This window comes from Colossoma macropomum, unplaced genomic scaffold, assembly GCF_904425465.1.
Source record: "Colossoma macropomum unplaced genomic scaffold, Colossoma_macropomum, whole genome shotgun sequence".
Classification (NCBI taxonomy): Eukaryota; Metazoa; Chordata; class Actinopteri; order Characiformes; family Serrasalmidae; genus Colossoma; species Colossoma macropomum.
The window spans coordinates 7,956,943-7,969,808 of record NW_023494787.1 but is presented as its reverse complement, the minus strand read 5'-3'; the positions used below and the strand labels follow the sequence as shown (position 1 = coordinate 7,969,808).

The 12,866-nt window shown below is 38.1% G+C and overlaps 1 protein-coding gene across 3 annotated transcripts in view; it reads left to right on the top strand.

Annotated features, from left to right (window-relative positions):
* pkn1b (protein kinase N1b) overlaps nt 1-12,127 on the top strand; it is a 75,028-nt gene extending 62,901 nt beyond the window's left edge. For all 3 annotated transcript variants that reach the window (XM_036566030.1, XM_036566029.1, XM_036566028.1), the window contains 10 exons: nt 2,048-2,127; nt 2,961-3,033; nt 4,339-4,430; nt 5,166-5,342; nt 6,104-6,166; nt 6,367-6,443; nt 7,298-7,440; nt 7,557-7,664; nt 8,739-8,819; nt 9,882-12,127. In XM_036566030.1, the coding sequence (XP_036421923.1) occupies nt 2,048-2,127; nt 2,961-3,033; nt 4,339-4,430; nt 5,166-5,342; nt 6,104-6,166; nt 6,367-6,443; nt 7,298-7,440; nt 7,557-7,664; nt 8,739-8,819; nt 9,882-10,085 (1,098 nt within the window). In that variant the 3' untranslated portion in view covers nt 10,086-12,127. The remainder of the gene's footprint in view (nt 1-2,047; nt 2,128-2,960; nt 3,034-4,338; nt 4,431-5,165; nt 5,343-6,103; nt 6,167-6,366; nt 6,444-7,297; nt 7,441-7,556; nt 7,665-8,738; nt 8,820-9,881) is intronic.
* Nucleotides 12,128-12,866: the final 739 nt, after the last annotated feature.

Below are 12,866 nucleotides of genomic sequence, written 5' to 3'. Positions count from 1 at the left end.
ATAACTGAAGTTTTAGGGGGAGTAACATGTCTGAAACCCCTTCCTCTTCCAGTCTAATGCCCTATAAATTCACATACTCACCCATACACCCCAACTCCTCCCAGTTCCTCTGTCCTACATCAGTCCTGCTACAGCTATTGGGGGGGTCTGGCCTTCTAGCTACAGGCAGAAGCTACCCAGAAGTTCTCAGAGTTGTCCTCCCTCCCTCAGTCAGTCTTTTAAACTCAGCAAAAAAAATTGTGCTGCAAAAACTTGCAGAAATGTGACATATTTAAGTTTCCTATAGAGGATATGTTAACCTTCACAAACATGTAATTTGACCAGGGGTCTCCAGACTTTTGTATAAGACTGTATTACAGAATGATTACCTGAATATTCGTTCCCCAAATCATCTTTAAAAACAATAATATTTTTAGTTTAGTGCTTTTTAGTTGTCCTTCTAACAGAACAGATACAGAGATGGATTACTGACCAGGCTAATAGGGCCAGTGACTAGGGGCCACTAGCTGCCAGGGGCCTCAGGGGGCATTAAACCCTAAGCTACCCAAGAGCTGGGAAGTGTCCACTGCAGATCCAAAAATTAGATGCATTAATTGATTGTGAAGTGTGACCTCCATAGAAAGATAGTCAAATTACACACTTCAATTTTAAAGCATTCTAAACTATATTTAAAATCATAATTTGCTAAAATGTGATGACCTTGTTGGTGTGGTAGTTGCAGAGCAGCTCATGGGCTGTACTAACAGTGTATGGAGGAGGCTCAACAGTGGTACAGTGGAGAAAAACTGGTTATTGTGATTTTGCAATAAACAGATCTTTCCAGCTTAAAACCTTTTACAAAACTGTTTAATTAGAAAAGAAAAGAACAGAAATAGCTCCGATATTCTCACCTGAAGTACTTAGAGCTGAGTCAGCAGCAGTGTGTTTTTTCACTGAGCATTTTTCTCATTGTTCAATATTTCAAACACATGGTTTCTTTCTGAGGCATCTCTGCTCTTTTAGCTTCAATGGCTAGATTGAAATTCATTGAAATTATATGTACTATACAACCCCAAATTCCAAAAACATTGGCACAGTATGTGAAATGCTGTTTGACCTGTATTCAGTGGACAGTACAAAACATGACATTTGATGTTTACTTTATGACGACAGGACATTGTTTACCACTGTGTTACATCACCTTTCCTTTTAAAAATGCTTAGTAATTGTTTGTCAACTTACGACACAAACCAATCCAGTTTGCAGACTTTTTTGCCATTCTTCTGTACAAGTGCTTAGCTGTGCAACCGTTTGGGGCCTTTGTTGACATAATGCCATGTTCTGAAACGGAAACAGTTCTGGACTGCAGACAGGCCAGTCTAGCACCTTCCCTCTCTGATTACGCAGCCGTGCTGTTGTAACAAGTGCAGAATGTACTGTGGTGTTGTAATGTTGAAATAAGCATGGACGTCTCTGAAAAAGACGTCATCTAGAAAGCAGCACATGTAGCTCCAAAATGTGTATTCTGAGTAAAAAGTTGCTTAAAGTTTGCTTTAAATGTACTTGTTTCAAATGTGTACATTGGCTCCACATAGATAAAATATGTTACATCAACATAACTAGTGTATGTATGTAATTAACTTACTTAATTTAAGAACCAGTGCACACATCTGAATCATCTAAATTCAACAACTTTTTTTTCAAAACTTTATTTTTCAGTCTTTTATTATTAATGGCATGTAAACAGATGTGCCAGTTACCCCTGTCATGGGCACTAACACAACCCCCATACTATGACAAACTCTGGCTTTTTGTTTTTATTTGCATTTTACATACTGTCCCAACTTTTTTTTTTAATTGAAGTTTTGGCTGCATTTTTGTAGGTTAAAAAAAGATGAAGGTCCTGAATAATACACAGAGAATTGAATAGCAATGAATGCCAACGCAACAAATGAATATTGTAGTAATGAAATTATTTGGGCATTTAGCCAGATAGTTGCATTAAATTAACTTCTCTCTCTCTCTCTCTCTCTCTCTTTCTCTCTCTCTCTCTCTCTCTCGTTTACAGGTTATAGAGCCATTCTCTCCTCCTGATTTGGCTCCAGAACGACAGGTCAGCAGGGTCAGTTCCCACAATTCCCAGCGCAGGTACGTGTCCTGCTGACACACAATATGGAGCTCGCTAGACCAGGCCAACATGGAGTGTGACCTACGCACACACAGCATGATGTTCCCACACACGCCCACACACAAGATGTTGATGGAAGTGCTTTTTACACCCTTACTACCCCAAATGAACTTGGTGTCATAATATCATAAGAAATGTTTTTATCTCTTACATTAAAGACAAAACTTATTCCTACACCAGTTTTGCTTTTGTTGGCATTTTGTAGCAGAAAGATCCACACTAATGTCGATGCTTTATGCTTATGAAGCCAAAACAATGTGTGATACCTGAACCCTTTCACAGTCAATACCTGAGGGAGGCTTGATATCATGAACTTTTCATATTAACTCCATATTAACCCCATAAACCCCAGAGGTCTGTATGTGAATTCACAAGAGTGTGTGAGTGGAGTGGAGCAGCAGACATTTCAGCTCCTCACTCAAAGCATTACGCAATTACTCCACTCCAGGTTTCCTTGCTCACACTTCAGAGAAAAGCTTCTCCATGTCTGCCTCATATGATTTGTTATTTATTTTGCATGTTTATTACCTTTATATTTGGACAAAACACTGTGCAGTTCATTTCTTGAATTATGAAGATTTATAGCCGTTGCTAATTGAAAAACTAGTTTATATTTTTTGCTACGTAGACTTTTTTTCAGTGTATAGGCTTGAAATGATGACCCAGTCACAAGCCAGTTCATATGGTTCACTCATCTCACTCATCACTTTAATTTCATGGGCGCCATCTTTACGTTAATTACGGTGTGCTTGTGTGTGTGTGTGTGTGTGTGTGTGTGTGTGTGTGTGTGTAGGCAGAGCAAAGGTCCGCTTTGTTTACAGGATTTTCGACTCATCGCTGTGTTAGGAAGAGGACATTTTGGCAAGGTACACAGTGTACACACATTAGCATGTTTATATCAGCAAGTTTGTATTTCCATGTGTTCCTGAATGAGTGCACATTAAATGTATTGAAGCATGAGTGATACATTGTATTTATTCAATTCAAATATGTGCATCGATTTCACACAGAACAGATCCACACAGTTTTGTCTTTCAGTTTATTTCCTTTTGTCAATAATTGTGTTGTGTATATATTCTTAGTGCAATTTGTGCAAATTCAAAATTGCATTAGTACAAATGGTGTACACATTTGAACCAAGCTTATGGAATGCATCACTCTTTTTACTTGTTTTTGCATCCTTAAAAGGGCCCATATGATTGACAGTGGATCTTGCTTTTTTGAAATAATGTTTTGGGGTTTTAACTTAAAGTTAGTGTCTGGTCTTTTGATTAATTTGAACTTCAAATAATAATTTGATAGGGCATAAAACACAGATTTTTATTCCATTAAATTACAATTTAAAATTCCATTAAATCAAAATTTTAAAGCAGCCCGAACACTATTTTTTTTTAAGTTAAAACAACAGTTTTTTTACAGTGTGGAAACTAGGCTGACAAAACAACCTGTTTTGAATCCAGTGCTTTTGTGATGTCATAAAATCCAACACATTTACATATATTCACCTAATATTTTCCTATCAGTAAAGGCCTGCCCGTTCACACTGATGTTATAAGGAGTGTTTCATGTTGATTTTTAAATGAAGCACTATACAGGGCAGTGGTCACCTACCCCGGGCCTGGAGAACTGCCTTCGTACAGAGTCTAGTTCCACAGTCTGCCACATCTGCTCCACTTAATTAACTTCTTCAGAAGTCCTTGATTGGCATTAGTGTTAAGGAACAGGGGAGGAGTAACTTGCAGATGCAGATTGTAACTAAACTCTGCAGGAAAGAAGATCTCTAGGGGGAGTGTTGGTGACCACTGTTCTAACAGACAGAGGAAGGTTGGAAATGGTCATATAAAAATGAATTCTGATTGTTTTGTGGTTAATAAAATCACAAATGTCTGAAGTGGACCTCAGGGAAAAAAAATGAAATGCAAGAAAAATGTAGAAAATTGATAGTTACCAAAAATTTTTAGAACTTCATCAACATAAATATTTTGCTGTTTAAAATTTTGAATGCAAACGCTCACTTTAAAAACTATTTGCTGTTTTACCTTAAAAGGTAAATAACTAAACCGCCTTGAAGAGCTGCTGATATTGAGCTGTTATTTATATACAGTAAATATGTATCTTTATGATGTTTTGCCAACTGTTTGATTCATTTTGCCATGTGTTTTATTTTTTAGGTGTTATTGTCGGAGCACAAGCGCTCTGGCAGTCTGTACGCCATCAAAGCACTGAAGAAAGGAGACATTATAGCCCGAGATGAAGTAGAGAGGTAAAAACTCAGGGCAGAATTTCCTCATCTCTCACACAAATGGTCTTAAACTCTTCTCATATCATCCACTATGCTTTGACTCAAATCAACACCTACAATAATTTCGTATTCTCAGTTATGTCTAGCAAAATCGCCAAATGTACAAAACTCTCTCTTTTTAAGGTGTTGTTAAATCAGTGACGACGGGTGCTGTAGTAGCTGTTGTATACTGGCACTATAAAGATGTGTTAAACATGTTAAAGAGCCCATATCATGGATTATTTTTCACAAAAACTAATTAATTTTTATATATATATATATATATATATATATATATATATATATATATATATATACATAGTTAAATGTAAAGAGTGACTGAGGCACAGCCAATCAAAACAGAGGTAATTTACATATGTTAGTCTTGAAGGCGCAGTAACAAAAACAGCCTGGTTAATTCTAAGGGATAAGGAAATGTTGGAAAATGGTCAAGTAAAAATGAATTATGGCTGCTTTTGGTGCATAAAATGACACATATTTTATACATTGACCTCAGATTAATATAAAGTACAAGAACAATGTAGAATATAGGCCCTTTAATAGAATATTGACTGCTCTTCAGTTTAGATATAAAGCTAATTTAATAACACTTATTTTGAGGTATATGTCTTGACTGTATTTCTCTCTCTCTCTCTCTCTCTCTCTCTCTCTCTTTCTCTCTCTCTCTCTCTCTCTTTCTCTCTCTCTCTCTCTCAGTCTGATGTGTGAGAAGCGGATCTTTGAGACAGTGAACAGTTCTCATCACCCGTTCCTGGTGAACCTGTTTGGGTGTTTTCAGACGGAGGAGCATGTTTGTTTTGTTATGGAGTACACGGCTGGAGGAGACCTGATGATGCACATCCACGCTGACGTCTTCTCTGAGCCACGCTCTGTGTAAGTGTGTGTGTGTGTGTGTGTGTGTGTGTGTCTGTGTGTTAGGGAAAAAAATCAAACCTATTGCTGTCACGATTACTTAGTTAAGCTCAATTGTTTGATTACAGAAAAATAAACAGGTTAAATGTTAACCTTCTCTGTTAATCAACAGTGATGCATGATAATAATGCTTAATATCTCCCAGCTGCTCCCTCTTACTTTAGGTAACCTGATTTGCATGCACATTTATATGAATTCTTTTAACCACGTAGTGTTTATATGATTGTTTTTCATGAAGGTTTTTAAAGGCTTCCTTATATATTTTTTTTCCAGTAAAATATTTTGGAATTCTGGAAAGGCTCAGCATTGTTTCTTATACTTTGGCCCTTTACTAATATAATACTAATATACAATATATTAATATATGTTTTACATTATACAGTGCTGTGCAAAAGTCAGAGGCCACCATTTATTTATTTAATTTGAAATCAAAACAGCCATTAAGTACAAGTTATTCATTTTTAGCATCAAGGAAAAAGCAGAAAAAACATTTAACCGAACAATACACAGAAGCCTCAACATCTAAACATAATATCAACTTTTTCAGTATTAAGTGTGTCCACCCATTGCCTTTATTACAGCTTCCATTCTTTTCAGGAGACTTGCTTATGAGTTTTTCAAAGAAGTCTGCAGGGATATTTTTCCACACCTCCAAAGTTCAGTCTTAGAAGTTGGCTGCATTTTCTGCTTCTTACTTTTTTGTATGTGTGTTTGTCTATCAGGTTTTATGCTGCTTGTGTGGTTCTGGGCCTACAGTTCCTTCATGACAATAAGATTGTGTACAGGTAAGCAAGACAAGCATCTCACACAACGATATAAACACAAATCATGCATGGAGTGGTGTAAAACTTTTGCCTTTGATTCAAGTTTTTTAGGTCAATAAATCAGGATGTACTAATGTATTTGCACAACCCCTTATACACATAAACAGACCCACACTTCCTGTGGTGTATAATTTATAAGATAATCTCCCTTTTTCTGATAGGGATCTGAAGCTGGATAACTTGCTGCTGGACACTGAGGGCTTCGTGAAGATTGCTGACTTCGGTCTTTGCAAAGAAGGTGTGTACACATTTGTGATTACTCAATTATAGGGTCATACATATGTCCAAAATTATCCAGACAGCCCTTCAAATTAATTCAGCAACTTTAAGGTGCACCCGTTGCAGACGCAGGTGTTCAGTCACACACTCACAGCTCCAAAGAAAAGCATTGACCAATAGAATCAGATGCTGTGGAGCAGCCACATGTGAGCGTAAGGTCACAATGCCTAATGCCAAACGTCAGCTAGAGGGGTATAAAGACCCCCAGCATTGGATTGTGGAGCGTTAGAACTGTGTTCCAGAACTGATCATCCAACATCAGGACCTGACCTCACTAATGCTCTTTTGGCTGAATGCAATCAAATCCACACAGCAATGTTCCAACATCTGGTGTAAAGCCTTCTCAGAACAGTAGAAGCTGTTACTGCAGCAATGGTGGGCAAACTTCCTGCCCTTGTTTTCAGAAGAAACATTAAATAAGCAGGTGTCTACAAACTTTTGGACACTTTTGGAAAGTGTAATAACCCCTTAAACAGCTGTAGGCTTTTTAATAACTAAGTTATTAGTCTTAAAGGAGCAATATCCTACATATTTCTTGTAATTTGTTTCTCTTTATCCCTTAGAATTAAACAGCATTTTTGTTACTGTGCCTTTAAGGCTTATATATGTAAATTATCTCTGTTCTGATTGGCTGCTCTGTACTGTACCTTGTTCAGCTGAAACACTCCTTATACCATCAGCATTTTATTTACTTAAAGAATTGAGGATAATACTGTTTTCTATAATTTAGACCCTAAGAGACCTATTGTTCAGTAACTTTAACTTGACATTTCATCTCACTTATTACTTTCTTTCTTGCTTCTCTCACTGTAGGGATGGGTTATGGGGACAGGACGAGTACGTTCTGTGGTACTCCTGAGTTTTTGGCTCCAGAGGTTTTGACTGATTCTTCCTACACTCGAGCTGTGGACTGGTGGGGGCTCGGGGTGCTCATATATGAAATGCTGGTCGGAGAGGTCAGTTCACGTGTCTGTGTTTGTGGTTGTCATAATCGAATGTTAGAAATTTTTTATTTATTTTATCATTTTATCTCCAAGAATACCACATTTGTAAACTCTGTGTGTGTGTTTAGTCCCCTTTCCCAGGTGATGATGAGGAGGAGGTGTTTGACAGCATTGTAAATGATGAAGTACGTTACCCACGATTCCTTTCTACAGAGGCCATCAGCCTAATGAGACGGGTGAGGACCCTCTACCGATCACATCATAGCACAGCCTCCATAAGAGTTAGAACAGTGGTGTGAAAAATGTCTAGCTTTTTTGATAAGAGAATGAGAGGTGAAATACTGATTGTGATCTTTTACTTTTTTATATTATTATTATTATTGAAACTTACATTTTAGTTATTAATATTCATACGGAAATTATGGCCAAAAATTATAACAATAAATTATAACAATAAATTATTTAGCATCCTGTTTTTAAGCACACCACTGCTATACCAAAAACAGAAAGACATAATAGTCTTTGGTCAAAACTCCTAGTGTTACATTCAGTGTTGTGAATGGCTATAGATAGAACAATAATTCTTTGAAAGTTTGTCTGATTTGTGGCGCAGAGAATGAATCACTGATCTGTATTTAGAGTTTTAACCTGTTTTACACTCACTGCATTTTATACATGGATTATAGTGTGAACTTGTTTCAAAATGCAGTGTAATGATGGGTTATTGGTATTGTTACCAGCCACAAAAAGGTGTTAATTACCAGTTATTATATCAGCTCAGGAATTTCAGATCAGTGCGTCCCTGCTAATAAGCTCTGTGTAATTTAGATCATTATAATATAAACGAAACAAAATTATTGGGGAGATCTTACTTTTGACATTCTAAGAAGGACCAATTCATTGGAAAAGACCATTATGCTTGGAAGAGTTGAAGGTAAAAGAGGAAGAGAATGACCAGCTACAAGACGAATGGATACAATCAGAGGAATCATGAACCAGCCCTTTAGCAGCCTGAGGATCCAAACTGAAGATGGAGATTCAGGAGAAACACTATCCATATGGTTGTCCAGAGTCAGAAATGACTTAATAATAATAATAATAGTGAGAATAAATGACAATTACAATGACAGGGACAATAACAGAGGTGCTGCACTTACAAAGTACAAAAATAATGAAATTTTCAAAGTTAATACTCAAGCACACTGCCAGTGAATCAGAAGTAACACATAGTCCACTCATTAACATTTGCTGCAGCTCCTTTATTGGCTGGGTGTTTGATTGGCAGCTGTTGTGTGGTTTTCTGTTGCTAGTTGCTCAGACGGAACCCTGAGAGGAGGTTGGGCTCCACTGAAAGAGACGCAGAGGATGTGAAGAAACAGCCTTTCTTTAGGGTGAGAAAATTCAATCTCTCTCTCTCTCACACACACACAAACACATGGCCTATAATCCTGGCTAATGGGATGTCTTTGTCAAAATCTTCTGCTCCGTTCAGTTTAAGCTCTTAAACTCTAAGGGTCTGTATGTGGGTCCACATTTCAATTCATCACTCTCATAACTACACACAGTCATATGCAAAAGATTGAATACCCCTAGTCAAATTAAATTAAATATTTTGTTGATTTTCTAAGTACACACAAGTGAGCACATCCTCTACAGAGAACACACACATATATAGCATTTACTTGCAAATTTTAATGCACAATTTTACACACAGATTAACATATTAGAAAGAAATAGAACATAAAATGTGCTGTTACTTTTGCACAGGCCACATTGGATGTTTTATTATTTCCTCTGATATGTTAAATCAAGCAAATAAATAGTCATTATGCATTTAATTGTGCAGATTTTCACTTTGACAGAAAATCAACAAAATGGAATTTGGCGTGCCCAAACTTTTGGATATGACTGTAACTTACATTACAACAGTTGGTTCTGATCACACAAGTTTGGGTGACCAGGTCAAATTATGTGAAAGTAAATTAAGTGAAAATCTGAACATTATTATGAATTATTTGCTGAATTTAATAGAATGTGGCTTGTGCTAAAGTTATGGTGCGTTTAATGTTTAATTTTGTATTTTGCACCAGTATGTTAAATTTAGTAGATAAATAGAAATTAAATGCATGAAATTTGCAGAAATGCCATATTAAGTTTAGGAACATCAAGGCTGTGATGATGTACGGTTTTGACTCATGACCAAATCAGGGTGATATTCACAGTAACACACACACTCTCAAGTTCTGTTCCTTAAATTTATAGTTATGTATAGTTAGTAACTGAAAATTAAGATTTTGATTAACAACTGAATAATAAAGCTGCAGTTTGAGGGATTGAACATGGAAAATCACAGTACACTGGGATGTACATGTAAAATGACATTAGGCTCTTGCCAAAGCATCATGAACAGTTAATGATTTCTAAAATCTGTCTTTGTTTTTCTTATCGTGTAGAATATAGAATGGGAGGCTCTCCTGCAGAGGAAAGTGATGCCTCCCTTCGTGCCCTCTGTAGGAGATAAGGAAGACGTCAGTAATTTTGACGCTGAATTTACCACGGAGGCTCCCGCTCTGACTCCGCCACGCGAGCGTCGGACACTTTCCCGCAAAGACCAGGACTGGTTCAGAGACTTCGACTATGTCTCTGACCTCTGCTAGATGAAAAGGAAACAAGTATTTTGCAGATTAGAACTCAAAATTATGCTGATACTGTGATTCAGAGACTTGGGCTGTGTTCCAGTCTCTGTCAAAAGCCCTACAGATGCTCCCTTCAGTCTGCTCCACCGATACAAGGCTGAGGAGCCAGGGAGAGCTGGGTTTGATTTCAGTTTGGACATTGTTGCTCCCAGATAATGCTGTTTATCCTCAGGTTTAGAACTATGAAGGACACTGGAAGTTAGAGGGCCCCATTTAAGAAGATGAAAGAGAGGACACTCGCCTATTACTCACACTGAGAGGACATGAGAGGACAAGAGTGCTTGCTTGCACATATTTTGAAGATCCAAGACCGTTGTGTAATCTGGACTATGAATAAAGGGCTGAGAAATAAATAAATAAATGGGCTTTAATAATCCAGTTATATGAAGCTCAGTGGAAGAAGCTCGAGTTCAGGAACAAATGGGTTCCTCCAGGATTTTAAGAGCAGTTCAGTAGTAGCATCATATACCTGCACTGTGACACCTAACGTTTGTGAACTTAGTAAAAATTAAGGGCTGGGCGATATGGCAGAAATGCAACATCATGATACTTGAAGACACGATATCATAACATTTCATTCTTCTGAAGTTTGATAAGTTGGAACAGACAAAATGCACCAGTAGTGCCACATTGAATATCAAGCTATCAAAAGTATGGGAATGTTTTTTAAAATGAACTTTTTTTACTTTAGCGTAGAGGTGCACATCTCCAGTCCTGGAGGGCTAGTGCCCAGCACATTTTGGGGTTTTCCCTGCTCAAACACAACTGATTCAACTCCAGGGTGTGTTTGAGCAGGGGAACTACAAGACCATGCTGGACACTGGCCCTCCAGGACCAGAGTTGTGCACCCATGCTTTAGTGCATCATCAGGACTCAAACTCACTGTCTCTCAACAAGAGGGTAGTCCTGCCAGCTTGGAGCCTCTTTTAAACCTCTTGTTAATTAAACATGCACTCGTTCAGTGTTCTAGAATTACTACCGATAACCATGATATACTCAGAAACGTGCATTGTGACATAGAGTACTGTACTAAAGTCAAAGGCCTCCCTTCGTTTAGGTAATTTTAAGTCAAAACACCCATGAAGTTATTAATTTTCAGAAGATATTTCGGAAAGGATCTGATTTAAGACCCCTTGTTTTCGAGCGTCACCTTGCCCCTTGGAACTGAGTTACAAGGGTTAGTGGTTGAAATCTTTCCCTACGAAAAGGAAACACTTTTTTCATTGGTCACTTGCTCAGCCATCTTGGTTTTTTTCTTTTTTTCTCATGACACTCCATTTGGTGTGCGCCTCAGAAAAACCTCCATTTACAGAGCTATGTGTCCCCAACACATCACCCTACCCCTCTATCTCAACAAAAAGCAGGACACCCTACCCCTACATGTGAACGCGCAAAGGGTAGGGGCAAGGGCTGAAATAGGATTGGGCCTTGGTTGTTGAGGCTTCTGTGTAATTATTTTAAATTATGTTTTCTTTTTTTCTGCTGCTGAAAAATAAATAGCTTACCCATTTTGACTGGAAAAGTAAATCAGTGAAAGGTGGTCTTTGACTTTTTCACAGTGCTGTAGTTTATTGTAGTAACGATGCCATTTCATCATATCGTCCACCCCTTTTAAAATGTGTCACCAAATCCCCTTTTAGAATCCAGCTTGTCTTTCCTCTCTTTCTTGTCCTCCCTCTCAAACATCTCTTCTTTCTCCACCTCCTGTGTCCTGTTCACTTTGCTCTGGAACTGAATGTCTATTTGAACCCAGGTTGTTTGCTGACTGATGTGATACACAACTATGACCACAAGAGGGAGCCAGAATATGTGTTGTGTCTTAAAAACTGAAGGAGATTGTATGTGTGTGTGAGGCTTTGTACTTTGAGAGTCTTTTTTTTTCTTTGCCCCCTGCTCTGTGTAAAAACAATGTTTTATGTGAGTTTAGTTTTGTGGAGTTTCAACTGTGAGTTGTGATGTCATGCAGTGTCTGGGTCTAAAAATATAAATGTATTTAAACCTTTGGCCTGTTTAATCCGTCTATTCAACGCATACAGTTACAGGCCACCAGTACACCTGCTGAGTCATGCAATTTTCCAATTAACCAATCATGTGGCAGCATGAAATTATGCAGGCATGGCTCAAGAGCTTCATTATTTTTCACATCTAACATCTGAATGGGGGGAATAAATGACTCAGATATGACCAGATGGAGTGATGGAGCATTCAGAAATGGCTGGGCTTTTCATGTGTTGCAGGGTTTGGTGCAGAATGGTGAAAAAACCCAAAAATATCCAGTAACCAGCAGTTCTGTGGGTAGAAACACCTTGTTGTTGAGAGAGGTCAGGTCAGAGGAGATGGCCAGACTCTTTACAACAGTGGTGATCAGAAAAGCATCTCTGAATGCACAACACGTAAAACTTTGGATGGGCTACAACAGCGGGGTCTGCTCCTGCTTGCAGTGGGCTCAGGTTCACCAAAACTGGACTGCTGATAAAAAAGTCCCCTTGCCTGATGAATCTCAGTTTGTCCTGCAACATGCAGGAGATAGAATCAGAATTTGACATGAACAGCAGAAATTCATGGACCCAACCTGCCTTGAGTCAACAGGTCAAGCGTGTAGTGGTTGTGTAATGGTGTGGGGAATGTTTTCTTGACACATGGGGTTCCCTGATACCAATCTAGCATTATTTGAATGCTACAGCCTGTCTGAGCACTGCTGCAAGCCATGTGCATCCCTGTCCAGAATGTATCCATCTTTTA